Source organism: Orcinus orca, chromosome X, assembly GCF_937001465.1.
Source record: "Orcinus orca chromosome X, mOrcOrc1.1, whole genome shotgun sequence".
Taxonomy (NCBI): Eukaryota; Metazoa; Chordata; class Mammalia; order Artiodactyla; family Delphinidae; genus Orcinus; species Orcinus orca.
This window is the reverse complement of record NC_064580.1, coordinates 43,260,474-43,279,221: the sequence shown is the minus strand read 5'-3', so window position 1 is coordinate 43,279,221 and position 18,748 is coordinate 43,260,474. Positions and strand designations below refer to the sequence as shown.

Genomic DNA, 18,748 nt, shown 5'->3' with positions numbered 1-18,748 from the left:
TGGACTCCCTCCCGGTTAGTGCACTGAAGGGGTGCACTAACCCCTTCAGGCTGTGTTCGCGTCGCCAACCCCGGTCCTCTCCCTGGGATCCGATCTCCGAAGCCCAAGCCTCAGCTCCCAGCCCCCGCCCGCCCCGGCGGGTGAGCAGAGATGGCTCTTGGGTTGGTGAGTGCCAGTTGGCACCGCTCCTCTGTGCGGGAATCTCTCCGCTTTGCCCTCCGCACCCCTGTGGCTGTGATCTCCTCCGTGACTCCGAAGCTCCCCCCTCCGCCACCCGCAGTCTGCCTGTGAAGGGCCTTCCTAGTGTGTGGAAACCTTTCCTCCTTCATAGCTCCCTCCCACTGGTGTGGGCCCCGTCCCTATTCTTTTGTCTCTGTTTATTCTTTTTTCTTTTGCCCTACCCAGGTACGTGGGGAGTTTCTTGCCTTTTGGGAGGTCTGAGGTCTTCTGCCAGCCTTGAGTAGGTGTACTGTAGGAGTTGTTCCACGTGTAGATGTATTTCTGGTGTATCTGTGGGGAGGAAGGTGATCTCCGCATCTTACTCTTCCGCCATCTTCCTAGCCTCCTTATCACATTTTCTTAATCCATTGATCCAGCCATGGACACTTAGGTTGAGTCCTTGTCTTGGCTATTGGAAATAATGCTGCAGTGAACATGAAGGTGCAAATATCTTTTCCAGTCAGTGTTTTTGTTTCCTTTTGAATAAATACCCAGAAGTGGAATTGCTGGATCATATGGTATTTTATTTTTAATTGTTTTTTTTTTGCGGTATGCGGGCCTCTCACTGTTGTGGCCTCTCCCATTGTGCAGCACAGCCTCCGGACACACAGGCTTAGTGGCCATGGCTCACGGGCCTAGCCGCTCCGTGGCATGTGGTATCCTTCCGGGCCGGGGCACGAACCCGTGTCCCCTGCATTGGCAGGCAGACTCTCAACCACTGCGCCAGCAGGGAAGCCCTATTTTTAATTTTTTGAAGGACCTGTATACTGTTTTCCCTAATGGCTGCACCAATTTACATTCTCACTAACAGTGCACAAGGATTCCCTTTTCTCCACATCCTTGCTGACACTTGCTATTGCTTGTCTCTTTGATAATGGCCATTCTGACAGGTGTGAGATGATAGGTCATTGTAGTTTTGATTTGCATTTCTCTGATGATTAGTGCATCTTCTAATGTTCCTGTTGGCCATCTGTATGTATTCTTTGGAAAAATGTCTATTCAGGTCCTCTGCTTTTTTTTTTTTTTTTTTGTGGTACGCGGGCATCTCACTGTTGTGGCCTCTCCCTTTGTGGAGCACAGGCTCCAGACGTGCAGGCTCAGCGGCCATGGCTCACAGGCCCAGCCGCTCTGTGGCATGTGGGATCTTCCCAGACCGGGGCACGAACCCATGTCCCCTGCATCGGCAGGCGGACTCTCAACCACTGCGCCACCAGGGAAACCCCCTCTGCTTATTTTTTAATTGGGTTGTTCGTTTTTTTGATACTGAGTTATGTGAGTTCTTTATATATTTTGGATATTAACCCCTTATCAATTATATGATTTGCAGATGTTTTCTCCTATCTGGTAGGTTGCCTTTTCATTTTGTTGATGGATTCCTTTGGTGTACTGAAGCTCTTTTTTTTCAATGTAGTCCTATTTGTTGAGTTTTGCTTTTGTTGCCTTGCTTTTGGTGTCAAATCCAAAAAAAAATCATTACCGAGACCAGTGTCAAGGAGCTTACTACCTATGTTTTATTCTAGGAATTTTATGGTTTGGGGTCTTATGTTCAAGTCTTTAATCCATTTTGAGTTAATTTTTGCACATAGTATAAGATAGTGCTCCAGTTTCATTCTTTTGCATGTGGCTGTCCAGTTTTCCCAACACAGTTTATTTTAGAATTTATTGAAGAGGCTGTCTTTTCCCCATTGTATAGTCTTGGCTCCTTTGTCATAAATTAATTGACCATTTATGCATGGGATTATTTCTGGGCCTTCTATTCTGTTCCATTGATCTATGTTCTGTTTTTATGCAAGTACCATACTATTTTGATTACTATAGCTTTGTAATATAGTTTGAAATTAGGGTGTGTGATGCTGCCAGCTTTGTTGTCCTTTCTCAAGATTGCTTTGTCTATTCAGGGTCTTTTGTGATTTCATACGAACTTTGGATTGTTCTGTTTATGTGACTCGTTCATTTTTATAGCTGTATAGTATTCTATTAGTGGATGTACCAGTTTGTTCAACCATTCTCCTATATACATGTGAATTTTGGTTGTTTCAGTATTTTGTAATTAAGAATAATGCTGGGGCTTCCCTGGTGGCACAGTGGTTGAGAGTCCGCCTGCCGATGCAGGGAACACGGGTTCATGCCCCGGTCCGGGAAGATCCCACATGCCGCGGAGTGGCTGGGCCCGTGAGTTATGGCCGCTGAGCCTGTGCGTCTGGAGCCTGTGCTCTGCAATGGGAGAGGGCCACAACAGTGAGAGGCCCGCGTACCCCAAAAAAAAATAATAATAATGCTGAAATGAAATATATTGTGCATATGTTGTTTCCTTTTTGTGCAAGTATATCTTCTATGTAAATTCCTACAAGTGGCATTGATAGGTCAAAGGGTAAACACAATTTATTAGATATTGCTAAATTCCCTTCCATAAGGGTTGTACTGTTTCACATTCCCACCAACAATGTGTGATAGTACCTATTTCTCTATGGCTGTACCAACAGAGTATATTGTCTGGCTTTTAAGTTTTTCTAATCTGCTAGGTAAGAAAAGGTATGTCTGTATAGTTTTAATTAGCATTACTATTATTATGAGTAAAGTTGAATGTAATTTCATATATTTAAGAGCCATTTACAGGAGTTCCCTGGCGATCCAGTGGTTAGGACTCGGCGCTTTCACTGCCATGGCCCCAGGTTCAGTTCCTAGTTGGGGAACTAAGATCCTGCAAGCTCATAGTGCAGCCAAAAAATAAATAAAATATCTATAAGAGCCATTTTTATATCTCTTGTTAATTGTCTTATATTTTTTGTCTAATTTTCTATCACATATTTGTTCTTCTTTTCCCTTTGATTTTTAAGAGTTCTTTATATATTAAGGATATTAATCTTTATCTGTGATATATGTTACAACAATCTTTATTTGTGATATATGTTGCAACAGATTTCCCCCACTGGTTTGTCATTTGTCTTTGGACTTACCAAAGTGTTTTTATATTTTTGTGGTTGTATTTATTAATCTTTTATTACATCTGAATTTTTATTCATAGTTAGAAAGTCTTTCCCTCCATTCAGGTTATATGGACATTCACCCATGCTTTCTTCTAGTACTTTGTTTGGTTTCCGTTTTTTACATTTAGCCCCCGATCCATTTGGTGTTTATACTTGTGTATGTAATGAGGTATGGATCCAATTTAGCCTTTCCCAAATTGCTTTCCAGTTGACCCAGCACCACTTATTAAAAAGTGTGTCTTTCACCCTGTGCTTTAAGAGAATGCCTGTATCAGAGTATGTTCTGGTATTTGGTAGGGCTACTCCCTTCCTCACAGTTTTTCTTTTCCAGACTTTTCTAGCTATTGTTGCACATTTATTTTTTGATATGATCTTTAGTACTACCTTGTTTAGTACCATTAAAAAGCTTGTTTTTTAAATTGGGATCACATGAAATTTATAAAATAACTTAGGGATAACTACATGTTTGTGACTTTCTGTCATTCTATCTATGAAGAGTTGGACAACTCTGAAGTTAGAGGGAACTGTCCCAATAAGAGACCACCCTCACTTCTGACACCAATTACAAGTTTGGGGGTCCCCAAGGTCACCCTTGGGTTTGACAATTCACTGGAGGGACTCACAGAACTCACTGAAAACTGTTATACTCATGGTTATGGCTTTTTACAGGGGAAGGATACAGATTGGAACCTGCCAAGGGAAGAAGTACATAGGGCAGAGCCCCAGAAAGTACCAAACATGGAGCTTCCATTTTTCTCTCCCCATGGAGTCAGGGTGCATGACTTTGTGTGGTTGGCATTGATGTGTGATAGTACACATGGAGTTCTGTCAACCAGGGAAGCTCTTGTGATCCTTGGTGTTCAGAGTTTTTTGTTTGTTTGTTTGTAAACATTTACTTATTTATTTATTTTGGCTGCACCAGGTCTTAGTTGTGGCACTCGGGATCTTCACTGCCGCATGCAGGATCTTTTAGTTGCAGCCTGCAGGATCTTTAGTTGCGGCATGTGGGATCTAGTTCCAAGACCAGGGATCGAACCTGGGTCCCCTGTATTGGGAGCGTGGAGCCTTAGCCATTGGACCACCAGGGAAGTCCCCCAGAGTTTTTAATTAGGGCTTCATTTTATAGGCATGATTGTCCATGTGGCTGCTGTCTGTCTCCAGCCCCTCTGGGAGTGACCCAAAGCCCCCACCCTAAATCATGTGGTTGATCTTTCTGGTGTGGCCAGCCCCCACCTAAACTTACATCGTTATGCTATTCATGGTGACTCAAGGCCCCTATGTAAAACTTCCTTCCTTCCTTCCTTCCTTCCTTCCTACCTCCCTCCCTCCCTCCCTCCCTCCTTCCCTCCCTCCCTCCCTCCCTCCCTCCCTCCCTCCCTCCCTCCCTCCCTCCCTCTCTCTCTCTCTCCCTCCCTCCCTCCCTCCCTTCCTTCCTATCTGGTTATTTTAAGGAAATTACCATTTATTCTAATCTTTACTGTTTTTTTTTTAAATTGGGATTGGGTATTGAATTCTGTTTCAATATTTTTGTATCAGCATTTCTTATATTAATTAGATTAATCATGTAAGTTTTCTCTTTAGGTCTGTTTAATGGTGATTTATGTTAATGAATCTTCTAATATTGAACTATCATTGTATGCCTGGAATAAATTTTAATTGGTCATGTGGATCTATTCCTTTTGCTTATACAGTTGACCCTTGGACAACATGGGTTTGAACTGTTTGGGTCCACTTATATGTGGATGTTTTTCAATAGTAAATACTTCAGTACTACACAGTCCAGGTTTGGTGAATCCACAGATGTGGAAAACCACTGATATGGAGGGCTGACTATAAGTTATACGTAGATTAACCCCCATGTTGTTCAAGGGTTAACTGTATTTTATTTAGGATTTTTTGCACTGTTGTTCATAAGTGAGATTAGTCTGCATTTTCCTATTTTGTACAACCTTAAATGAGTTTATGTGTCAAATTTATACTCAGTTCTCGTACAAATTTGGAAGCTTTTCATTTTTCTATGCTCAGGAAGAATTAGAGCAGTTAGAGTCTTCTAAGGTCTCTTGTGAGCATGAGTCTTATCCTGGGCATATGTGTGGCTTTCTACATTCCCCTGTACATGGGTGCTTTTGAATGTCCTAATTTCCCAAAGGATCCCCCCCCCCAGTATTTCCTCTCAGGCCTTAGGCAGTCTGTTGTCTGTCTGGACTGTAATCTTTTGCCCCAGGCATCTCTGGATTGTTAGTTTGCCTTGCAGCCTTTAAGAGCAATGCCTACTGCTTTCTGGCCTGAGTTCAGAGTTAGGTGAAACAGAGAGGAGCACCTTGCATCAGTCTTTCTGGTAGCCCCAGACAGGTTAGAACAGACACACACTAATTTGTGAATAAGGTCTGCTCTGCTTCCTTTAGAATTAGGGGTTGGGGGTCCCACATGGGGAACATTGGCTGCTGCTGCTTCAAGACTGTTGTCTCTTAGGAGACGGGCAAGTAAAGATGCCATGAAGTCTTCCTGATGTCTTTTATTTATTTATTTATTTTTGGCGGTACGCGGGCCTCTCACTGCTGTGGCCTCTCCCGTTGCGGAGCACAGGCTCAGCGGCCATGGCTCACAGGCCCAGCTGCTCCGCGGCATGTGGGATCCTCCCGGACTGGGGCATGAACCTGCGTCCCCTGCATCGGCAGGCGGACTCTCAACCACTGCGCCACCAGGGAAGCCCTCCTGATGTCTTTTAAGTTGCCTTTTTCTTGATTCCATGTGGTTACTGCAAACCTTTGTTTTCCAGAGTTTTGACAAAGTTGGGTCTGACACTTTTTTGCTTTTTAATTTTCATTTTTGGGGTGGTAGTGGGAGAGAAGCTAAGGGCTGGGAGCTACCTACTCTGTCATTTTGCTAATGCCATTGTGGGGTGAATTTCTTATCACCTGAAATATTTTCTCATTTTCTGTTGTTCTCAAGCTTTGAATGGATGCACACTGTTTTCATCTTTTTAAGGACTGTTGGAGGTTGTGGTGACTTGCACGATTCTTGGCTCAAGAGCCCCCTCTTTTGTCAGTGAGGCAAACTGCAGTTCCCTTAATGGAGACTTTCTTTTGGCACTGTGGAGGGGCCCCTTGTGTGTGCTCTGACTTGTTTTAGTTTGTTTAGGTCATTTTTTGTCTCACATGACCTTCAGTTTCCCCCTCTAGCTTTTCCCCTTTACAACCCAATCTCCACATGGTTCTTCCTCATTCCTTTTTATCATCTGCTCCCTTGGAGGTGATGCTTTTTTGTGATTGCCACCTTGGGTCCCATATACCGTTCTTATAGCTGGTGCTGTGACTGATCTAGCCCACTTTTCAGTGTTTTTATACTTATGGTAGATTTTCTCTTTCTAAGCTTTGATTTCAGCTCATTCTTAGGTTCTCTGCTCCCCTCTCTGTTCTCTTGACTGTTTTCTTCATACCCTTCTCACACTCCAGAAAGGTTTGTGGCAGTAATTTGAAAGCCAGCTGAGCTGGAATTTGGTATTTGTTTTTCAATCATAGGTAATTAGAAATGTGTATAGTACTCTCTATTTTCTATTATAAGTTATACTGAAGGTATAGGTTATGTGTAGTTTTATTTGTTCTTCATATTGATCTGTATAGTTGTTTGGAGGATATGTGAAGAGATTTGGATTTAACTACTTCACCTTTAACAGGTGAAGTTATTCCAAATTACCTGGAGGAACCTTAATTTTTTTAATAAAAAATTAAGGTATAATCTGTATACAGTAAAATAGGCCTTCAGTGTACAGTTCTTCATCTTTTGGCAAACTCTGCAAGTTTTGACACTGCCACAATGAAGATGTAGAACAGTTCTATCGCCTCCCAATACAGTTGACCCTTGGAAACTCGGGGGTTAGTGGTTCCAGCTCCCTGCACAGTTGAAAATTTACGTATAACTTTGGACTCCATCAAAATTTAACTGCTAATAGCCTAGTGTTGATCAAAAGCTTTACCAATAACATAAACAGTCTATTAACACATATTTTGTATGTTATATGTATTAAATACTGTATTCTTACAATAAAGTAAGCTAGAGATAAGGAAATGTCATTAAGAAAATCATAAGGAAGAGAAAATACATGTTCAGTACTGCACTGTATTTGTCGATACTTAAGTTTGTGTCGTCTGTTTACAAGATGAATCACGTCTGTCAGTACCTACATTAATATTGTCTTATATGATACAAAATACTGTAGATGTTATACAGATTATTAACACGATATCAACAATGAAAAGATAATATGAAAAATTCATATTTATTTACAGTTATAACGATTTATACATTGATAACGAAGCAGCAATATGATTGCTTTATGGTAGCATAGTGTAGTCGATATGATTGCTTCATGGTAGCTTAGCCTATATACTAATGAATGGTTATATAATTTTATGGCATACAGTATTACAGTCATATTCATAATACAGTATTGGAAACATTGTTATATTTTTTAAAAACCCACTTACCTGTGATGATAGGCTGATAAGCAGTTTCTCCAATTATGAGAGACAAGGGCATACTGTATGGTAATGAAATTCTTTGAAAGCAAAGTTATAAAATAGTAGGAAAACTAACACATTATTAATTTTATATAAATATCACCATATGCCTATGTAAGGATAGAATAGTATCTATATATATTTTATGCTTTCATGACATTCCTAAATTTTTCTTAATATTTTCAATATTTCTAGGCTATGCAATTCATCTGTGAGTTTTTTCAAATTGTTGCAAATCTCCAAAAATTTTTCCAATATATTTACTGAAAGAAATCTGCATATAAGTGGACCCATGTAGTTCAAATCTGTGTTGTCAGATTGTCAATCTGTGTTGTCAAGGGTCAACTGTATTTCCCCTTTGTAGTCAACCCCTGGCCGCACCCTGGCCCCTTGTAATCACTGATATATTTTTGGTCTCTATAGTTTTGCCTTTCCCATGTTATATAAATGGAATAATACAGTATGTAGCTTGTTGAGTCTGGCTTCTTTCACTTAGGGTAATACATTTGAGGTTCACCCATGTTGTTGCATGTATCATTAGTTCTTTCAGTTTTCTTGTTGAGTAGTATTACATTGTATAGATTACAGTTTGTTTTTCACTCACTGGTTGAAAAACATTTGGGTTGTTTCCATATTTTGGTGATTACAAATATACCTGCTATATAAATGTTCATGTACAGGTTTTTGGGTTTACATAAGTTTTCTTTCCACTTGGGTAAATATACCTGTGAGTGGGATTGCAGGTCCTATGGGAGTATATGCTTAACTTCATAAGAAACTAGAAAACTGTTCCAAAGTGGCTGTTCCATTTGCATCCCTATCTATGATAAATGAGACTTCCAGTTGTTCCACATCACCAGCACTTGGCATTGTCAGTTTCTTTTCCCATTCTGATATGTATGTAGTGGTAGCTCATTGTGGTTTTGATTTGTAGTTTCCTCATGGCTAATGATGTTGAGCATCTTTGTATGTGCTTATTTCCCATTTATATATCTTTGGTAAAGTATGTCTCTTTTGCTTTTTTTTTTTTCAGTTTTGAGAGTTCTAGTTCTTATGTATTCTCAATACAGCTTCTTTGTCGGGTATATGATTTGTAAATATTTTCTCCTGTTCCATGGCTTTTTATTCTTTTAACAGTGTCTTTTGAATTTTGGTGTCACATCAAAGAAATACTTGGTAAACCTAAGGTTAAAAAGATTTTCTCTTATATTTTCTTCTAAAAATTTTATAGGTTTAGATTTTACATGTAGGTCTGTGATCCATTTTGAGTTAATTTTTATATATGTTGGAGATATGGATTGAAGTTCTTTTTTTATTTTTATTTTTTGGCATATGGATATCCAGTTGTTCCAGCACCATTTGTTGAACTGGGAACTCCCATTTTCCATTAAAGTGCCTTTGCATTTGTCAAAAATAATTTTAAGTATAAAGATATAAAGTACCTTTAATTATAACATACATGAAGTACAGTTTATAAGTGTACAGCTTGATGAATTATCACAAAGTGGACACACTGTGGAGCCACCCCCAGGTCAACGTGAAGATTATAACATAAATCACGACCTAAATCCCCCTTCATGCCCTCTTTCAATCAATATCAGCCTCAAATGTAATCACTCTCCTAACTTCTGACATCATGGATTAGGCTTGCCTGTTCTCTTACTGTATATAAATAGAATTATGCAGTATGTGCTCTTTTGTGGCTGGATTCTTTTGCTCATTAGTACAATTGTGACATTCATCTATGTTGGATATGCAGCTGTAGTTCATTCCTTTTCATTACCACATAGTATTCCTTTGAAAGATTGTGCCACAATTTACCTACTGTATTTTTGAGGGACATTTGGATTTTTCCCACAACTTAGTATTAGAAATAGTGCTTCTGTGAACATCCTACTTGTTTTCTAGAGCACACGTGCATGATTTTCTCTAAAGTGTGCACCTAAGAGTAGAATTTCTGGGTCATAGTGTTTGCAAATCATTAACTTTAGTAAATAATGCCAAACTGTTTTCCCAAGCAGTTATACCAGTTTTTAACATTCCTACTAACAGCGTGTGCGAGTTCCCATTTCAACACAATCTTATGGCATTTTATTTATCTATTTATTTATTTATTTTTGCAGTGCGCGGGCCTCTCACTGTTGTGGCCTCTCCCGTTGCGGAGCACAGGCTCCAGACGCGCAGGCTCAGCGGCCATGGCTCATGGGCCCAGCCGCTCCGCGGCATGTGGGATCTTCCCGGACCAGGGCACGAACCCGTGTCCCCTGCATCGGCAGGCGGACTCTCAACCACTGCACCACCAGGGAAGCCACATCTTATGGCATTTTAGTCATATAATTATAATGTTTCTGGTGGGTGCCAAGTGGTGTCTCAATGTGGCTTAACTTTTCATTTACCTGAGTGCTAACAGGGTTGGGTATATTTTCTTATGTTCATAGAACATATGTCCATATGTTTATTTTTTCCTTTTAGTGAAGTATCTATTCACATCTCTTGTCTATTTTTCTGCATTGTTTGTATGTGTCTTTTGATTTGTAGGGGTTATTTTATATGTTCCAGATCAGAACGCTTTATCACTTATGAAAGCTGCCGATAATCTCCCCATCTATAGGTTGCCTTTACTGCTGTATTTTTAATCTTGTAACATGTATGTCTTTTCCTTTATGAGTAGTGCTTTTCATGTCTTGTTTTTGAATGTTTTCCCTACACCAAGCTTATGAAAACATTTTCCTATATTATTTTCCAGACACTTCATCGTGTTACCTTTCACATTAGATTTACAAATTACCTGTAGCAGATTTTTGTATATAGTGAGAGTTAGGGGGTTAAATGTCATTTTTGTCCCCATATAGACATCTGGTAACCCATCCACATTTACTTGAAAATATCATCCTGTCACTACTGTTTTGCAGTTTCAACTTTATCATAACTCAGGTGTCCGTACATATTTGGATTATCTTTTTAGTTCTACTGGACTATATGTCTATCCATCTATCCTTGTGCTAATGCCACATTGTCTTAAATATTCTGTTATTTAATATAATAGTTTCTCTACCATGACTTGTGATTTTTTTTTCCCACAAAGTAGGTCACTAACTTGATAGGCATCCTGTATTAAATTATCATCATGAACTGGAAACCCAGTCAGAAGTTCCCCTACATTCATTCCATCCTTATCACCCAGTGGTAAGCATATTAGAATAAAAGAATGTGCAATTATAGGGACTCATGACATTTGAGGATGTGGCTGTGGATTTCACCCAGGAGGAGTGGCAATACCTGAACCCTCCACAGAGGAACCTGTACAGAGATGTGATGCTGGAGACCTACAGCAACCTGGTCTCTGTGGGTAAGAATGGCTTCCTCAGGTAATTTTGCTGTTTATGATTATTCTGTCCAATAGAACGCCTTTCCTTTCTCAAGTTTGGAAACTTCCAAGGCCTCTGAACTGATTGAAGAGTTTGTCATTAAATTCCATGGATCAGAGTTCCTTTTCCCCCTTTGCTTTCCTGACAAGGTGTTTATGAACTCAAAACTCAGCTGAATTGGTTTGACGACCATTGTGTCAAGTGATATATCGCTTGTACTGCCCCAAACTCCACCTTCCTTTTTCTCAGAGGCTCTGAAGACCAAGGAGGTATTGCTATCATTTCTCATTAGCAGGGCAGCAGGTTACCAAACCAGATCTCATCCTTAAATTGGAGGTAGAAGAGCCATGCCTGCCAGAAGGAAAAATCCCAATTTGGAGCTTTCCAGGTAAGTGGGATTGACTCAGGCTATGGGGACAGGAGGTCCCAGCTTGTCAGTCAGGGGTGAGGACCTGTGAAAGGACTTTCAGGAATATCTCAGGAATGGTTGTTGGAGGACAGGGACATGAACACCTAAGACACCCCCTCCCCTATCCTACACCCACCAGACCACTCTCCTTAGGTTGGTGCTCACCAATAAGTTTCTGCACAGCTCCATTTCCCTGTATAAAGTTGTCTTGTAAATGACAGTCCGCTGGCCCCACGCACTGCCAGTTCTATCGTTCTTACCTCCCACTACTCATCTGAAGCCAGGCCCAAATGAGTCACAGGCCTAGGCACTAATGCTCTAATCCCAGATTGGGTTACCTGATTCCATCCAGTTTAGACATTCCTATGAGATTTGTTCTCCTAAAGCATCTTGATTCTCTCTTTAACAACAGCTTTATTAAGATATAATTAACATACAATAAAATTCACTCTTTTGAAGTGAAACTCAAAAACTCAGGATGTTTATTATATTCACAGAATATACTGTCTAACCATCACCACTATCTAATTCTAGAACATTATCATCACCCTCCAAAGAAACTCCTATCCCTTATCAGTCACTCTCCATTCCCCAACCCCCATCCCCTGGCAAGCACTAATCTACTTTCTATCTCTATAGTTTTGCCTATTCTGGACATTTCTTATAAATGGAACCATACAAAATGTGGAATTTTATGTCTGGTTTCTTTCATTTGGCATGTTTTCATGGTTTGTCCATATTGTAGCATGTGTCATCATTTTTTATGGTGGAATGATATTTCATGGTATGGATATTCCACATTTTGTTTATCCATTCATCTGTTGATGGACATTTAGGTTATTTCCACTTTTTGGGTATTATAGATAATGCTGCTATGAACATTCATGTAGAAGTTTTGAAATGTACATTTTCATTTCTTTTGAGAACATACATAGGAGTGGAGTTGTTAGACCATGTGATAGCTGTTTGTGTTAACATTTTGTGGAACTGCCAAACTGTGTGAATATCCTGTTCCTCCAAAATTTTTACCCGGTGGTTTTAACATTCACTGATGATTCTTGCCTGAATCAATTATTACTAAGATGGTTAGAAAAATGGTGCATTTTCTATCATTCCTTCTACATTTGTAAGTTGGCATTTTTCTGTAAAGAACTTTCCTTCTTTGTTGATTAGCTGGAATACTTCAATAAAGAGGGATTGCCCTCCATCTATTACAGTTGACCCTTGAACAACACAGGTTTGAACTGTGCAAGTCCACTTATATGCGTTTTTCAATGGTAATGGTACAGTGCTAGATGATCTGCAGTTGGTTAAATCCACGGATGTGGGACCGCAGACTAGGAGGAGAAACTACCTATATGGAGGGCCAACTATAAGTTACAATTGGATTTTCAACTGTGCAGAAGGTCAGTGCCCCTAACCCCTGCATTGTTCAAGGGTCAACTGTATTTGGTTATATATGAGTTACATGTATTTTTCCATTTCTTTATCTGTTTTCAAAATGAGTTGGTTTTGTAGCATCATTCAAAGCGTAGTATGTCTTTTTGGAGTATCATTTATGGACTTATGGATTTAAACACTTTTATGTTTTGATCCATTGCCTTATCCTTTTTATAAATCAAACTGCTCTATCTCTGGCCAGTGGAAACCCCTTCAAGTTGGGTCCCTAGGCTTTGGTAGCTTCCTTGCTTTCTGTTGTTACAAGATGTTCCAGGCTCATATTATACAGTTCCTTTCTCTGCCCTGGAATCAGCCATTTCTCCAAGGAGCCTTGGTTCTTTTTAGTGGTAAATAATGTTTTGTGACCACAGTTTGGATGTTAGGGAATTGTTTCTCAGGCCTTTTCATTGACATAGCTAGGAACTACGTAAACAAAGATTTTTAAGAGAAAGACATGTATTCAAATGTATATTTCCAAATCAAATTCTGGACTTAAAGGTTTTTAATTTATTAATCTTACATCTGATGGTAATATTGTTAATATTATTCTGAGATTGCTGAATGTGTATAGTGGGTTGAATCAATTGAGGTAATCATGTTGGTGCCATTGAGAATCAAGACTTTTTAGCATGGTTGTTAGGAAATACAGATGAGGGGATATTTATTACTATTAGGGAATCCTTTTATTTTCAATTTTGCTTTATGAGTATATAAAATATTTGCAAAATATTAACTTGGTTCCAAAATCAAACCTAGAAAATAAAATCAAACCTAGAAAACAAGGTATATTCAAAGAAGTCCAGCCTCTTTCCCTCTCCATCCTACTCTCTCTCTTCCTTCCCCCATAGGTAACCATTTGTTAAAATTTAAAGATTTATCCTTCCATTGTTTTTTATAGTATGAGCCTATATTATTTTAAATATATACTTATATATTTGTTTCCTCCTTAGAAAAATGTTAGCCTACTGTGCTTATTTTTATACACCTTCTTTATTCAGTTAATTCAAGAACATGTTAAATATACTGAGATAGTCCTTACTTCTTTTTATAGTAATGTAGTGACTCAATCATAATAGTAGTAGCTGTATTGTAATAGTGGTAGTTGTTATTCTAGTAAACATTTGAAGTGCTGTACATAAACATTACATTTCGGTGGGCACTGTTATAATTCCTGTTTTCCAGGTGTGAAAGTAAGATGCAAATAGATTAGCTAATATGCCTAAGGTCACAGAACATGTAAAAGTCTGATCCAGGATTTGATCCTGGCCTAGAGAACTTATGACCCTAGCCACATGTGCTATGTTGCTTCTTAACCACCTAAGGAGGTCCAGATTCAGTAGATCCTTGGTGGAGCTTGGGTCCCATTGAATGTATTTTGTAAAAGCTTTTCTTATGATTATGATATTCACTCTCAGTTAAGAACTAGTGCTTTACTATGGAAAGAAAGGAAGTCATAGGAAGAGAAGCCACAGCTGCATGATCCCTTTTAAAATTCAGTATTACTCTCAAATGTTGTTATTAAATCTAAGTGGTAATATGAGTAGTTATTGTACTCTTCTTTCAACTTTTCTGTATGTTTGAAATTTTTCATATAAAATTTTAGGAAAAGGTGAGAAGAAAATTAAACTACAAAAAATAAAAATTCAGTGTATGTGCAAAAAGTATTTACTGTCCAGGATACCATTGGTTTTAAGACACACCACTGAGAAATAAAATTTTCCAGCAATTTATGACATGTCATTGATTGTAAGGTGAATCTGGATTCAGAGGTTTTAAAATGTGGAATAATATGCAGCTTATAATTGATGAAGTATGGTATATTAAAGGCAAGGCCTTGCAATTTTAACTGTCTAAATGAGTGGTACAGATAACTGACTACTTTAGAAGTTAATGAAAGTTAAAGTTATTGAGGAAGATCAGATTAAGCTTTTTTGAAAAGACTGAACTGCTTCTTGAAAGTTATCTAGATTCTGAATATAGCAAAATATGGAGGACGGGGCTATGTGAGTGACGGAACATGAGGAAGGGTTTGGAGTTAATAATAGACGGAGTTTTTAGTGGAATTAGTGTAGACAGAAGCAGAAGGTGGTGTTGAAGAACTGTGAATGCAAACTTGGATGAATACAAAGGTGAATCCAAATTGGGCAAGGATATTTAGGTTTCTTTGTTTTTGTAAGGCTAATTATTCTAGATATTTCTCTCATTTACTGAGAATGTGGGCTTCAGGATTGTTGTAAGATTTGAGTCCACAAGTCACAGTGTTGTATTTCTGTCTAGGTGGAAATAATATAAGTCAGGAACAGTTAAGAGTTCATATGATAAATAAAGGGTGATAATATCTCCAGAGTGATGTAAAAGTAGAGGTAAGAAAGACTGAGATGTTAGGGTAAGATTGTTTTGGGTAACAAAAAGGCTAGCAGGTGGGAGTTTAGTAAAAGAACAGGATTTGATGGCTGTGATTCTCCAGGAACTCATAAAATGAGATATCAGTATCAGCTTTCATATGGTAGGGCATTTCTAAAGAAGGTCCATTCCATAATGTCAAAGTATAAAGATGGTGTATTGTACTTCTTTCTAGAAGAAGCCTGCCAGGTTGATGAACAGTTTGAGAGACAGCATCAGGATGACCAAGATAAATATCTGATGCAAGTTGGATTCCCTGACAGGAAAACAATTACCACCAAGAGTGGCCTTGACTATAATGAATTCGGAAACATACTTCATCTGAATACAAACCTTGTTGCTTCAATACAAAGGCCCCATAAATTTGAGTCATTTGGATATAATATGGTAGATAATTTAGACTTATTTAGTAGAAGCTCTGCAGGAAAGAAGCATGATAATGAATGTGCAAAATTATTCTTCCATACTGAGTATGAGAAAACAACTCCTGGAGTAAAACCCTATGGATATAAAGAGTGTGGGAAGACCCTCAGGCAAAAGAAAGGTCTTAGTCTACATCAGAGAATTAAAAATGGAGAGAAACCCTTTGAATGTACTGCATGTAGGAAAACCTTCAGCAAGAAGTCACACCTCATTGTACATTGGAGGACTCATACAGGAGAGAAACCCTTTGGATGTACAGAATGTGGAAAAGCCTTTAGCCAAAAATCTCAGCTCATTATACACCTGAGAACTCATACAGGAGAGAGGCCCTTTGAGTGTCCAGAATGTGGAAAAGCCTTCAGGGAAAAGTCAACTGTCATTATACATTACAGGACTCATACGGGAGAGAAACCTTATGAATGTAATGAATGTGGAAAAGCCTTCACTCAGAAGTCAAACCTCATTGTCCATCAGAAAACCCACACAGGAGAAAAAACTTACGAATGCACCAAATGTGGGGAATCTTTCATACAGAAGCTTGATCTAATTATACATCATAGTACTCATACAGGAAAGAAACCCCATGAATGTAATGAGTGTAAGAAAACTTTCAGTGATAAGTCAACTCTCATTATACATCAAAGAACTCATACGGGAGAGAAACCTCATAAATGTACGGAATGTGGGAAGTCTTTCAACGAGAAGTCAACCCTCATTGTGCATCAGCGAACTCATACGGGAGAGAAACCCTATGAATGTGATGTGTGTGGGAAAACCTTCACCCAAAAGTCAAACCTTGGTGTACATCAAAGAACTCATTCAGGAGAGAAACCCTTTGAATGTAATGAATGTGAGAAAGCATTCTCTCAGAAATCCTATCTCATGCTACACCAGAGAGGTCATACAGGAGAGAAGCCCTATGAATGCAATGAATGTGAAAAAGCATTTTCCCAGAAATCATATCTCATTATACATCAAAGAACGCATACAGAAGAAAAACCCTATAAATGTAATGAATGTGGCAAAGCCTTCAGAGAAAAGTCGAAGCTCATTATACATCAGAGAATCCATACAGGAGAGAAGCCCTATGAATGTCCTGTATGTTGGAAAGCTTTCAGCCAGAAGTCACAGCTCATAATACATCAGCGAACACACACAGGAGAGAAACCCTATGCGTGCACAGAGTGTGGCAAAGCCTTCAGAGAAAAATCAACGTTCACTGTACATCAGAGAACTCATACTGGAGAGAAACCCTATAAGTGTACAGAATGTGGGAAAGCCTTTACTCAAAAGTCAAATCTTATTGTACATCAGAGAACACATACAGGAAAGAAAGCCCATGGGAAAGGCCATACCCGGAAGTCTAAGCTCATTGCACATTAGAGAGTCAACAATGCAGTTATCTTCACTGAAGGAAAGTTTTGTCAGTTTAAGTAAACATTTTAAAAGTATATTCTGACTTCTGGTTTAAATATGGGGAGTAAAGTCAGCCTTTTTTTCTTTCCATCTCAGTCTTTGCCCAAAACTACTAGGAGAAAAAGAAGTGGACGTGTAATCTCTGTATCTGACAAAATTAGGAGATCGCTGAAACCCTGATGAGAGGGCTGCCAGAGGCAGAGGAAATCAAGCACCAGTGCAAGGAGATTTCAAAGGCTAGAGAGGAGTGGTCAAGGCTGCAGATGTGAGATAGCACTGGTAAGGACTGTTAGCCAAGTTTTAGGCTGAGTGCAAGACCAAATAGATACATAACAATGGTAACAGAGAGCATGGGCAGGTGGGACGTTTCCTAGACCCATTTGGAGTCTCAGGAGAGACAGGCAGGGGCCTCAACAAGGAATTGCTCAGACAAGCCATATTTGCAGAAAGTAGTCTATACTCATGAGAGGAGCAGTTGGCAGGGGCTGGGGAAAGAGAAGGGAGTGTTCTTGTGAAGAACCCAACAGCTGCCCCTATTTACTGACTCTGGAAAGTCAAGTCTGAAAAACCTACCAAATGCAAAAGTAATTCCAGTTAGAAAAACTCTGATCTGCCTAGAATGTGGCCCCATTTCTTCCCTTACATGAACTTCCAGCAAACAAGTCCAGGAAAAACTCTTATTCAATGAGGAATGATTCCAAGGCAATCAAAACCATAAATGTACATGGCTTTTGAGCCGGCAATTCCACTTCTAGGAATGTATATACTCATGCATGTACAAAATGATGAACACACAGAGGTATTCAGTGATGCACTGTTTGTGAAAACAAAAGATTGGAAGCTTTCCACATGGCTCCTGAAATCATGGAATGTTCGCACAGCAACCTTTTAGGTAGACAAAAAAGAAAAATGGTTAAAGAGAACTTGGACAACATTTGTGTAGTGATGTGGGATGACCTCCAATATACATTATTAGAAAAGCAAGGTGCAGGATACTGAGGATAATATGCTACCATTTGTAAGTAAAAAGGAGAACGAATGGTGAATACATAATTGAGTGTATATGCATAAACTATCTCTGGAAAGATATACGAGAAGCTGGGAACCCTGATTACCTCTGGGAAAGGGAAGGGGAAGTGGGTGGCTGGAGGGAAGGAATGGGAGGGAGACAACTGTATATCCTTTCAGAACTTTTGAAAATTGTACTATGTGGATGTACTACCTTTTCAAAAAATAAAACTTTTTAAAAAGCATATTTTCTATTACTATTCTAATGAAGTCAGATTCTAGATGCAGGATTTCATAACATTTAGTATAGATATGCTCAATGTGGAGTTTCATTTTTTTAGAGTGAGTAAATTGAATTATCAGTCAGACAAAACAGATATCCAGCCAGTTCCAAAGGCACACAAGCATTGCTTTCTTGAGGTTGCCAAATAAAGTGATTCTAAGGTCAGCTGGGACTGCATTATGTAAATCTACAATAATTGAGACTGGAACACATTTCTTATTTAGTATGCACAGTGACATCTGTGAAAATATCCTGTACTAAAGCCTGCCAAT

At 39.1% G+C, this 18,748-nt stretch overlaps 1 protein-coding gene across 1 annotated transcript in view; it reads left to right on the top strand.

The window, feature by feature from the left end:
• ZNF182 (zinc finger protein 182) overlaps window positions 1–18,438 on the top strand; it is a 28,639-nt gene extending 10,201 nt beyond the window's left edge. The window contains exons 3-5 of the mRNA XM_033409644.2: window positions 10,949–11,075; window positions 11,387–11,482; window positions 15,522–18,438. Coding sequence (XP_033265535.1) covers window positions 10,949–11,075; window positions 11,387–11,482; window positions 15,522–17,152 — 1,854 coding nt within the window. The 3' untranslated portion in view covers window positions 17,153–18,438. The remainder of the gene's footprint in view (window positions 1–10,948; window positions 11,076–11,386; window positions 11,483–15,521) is intronic.
• The last annotated feature ends 310 nt before the right edge of the window (window positions 18,439–18,748 follow it).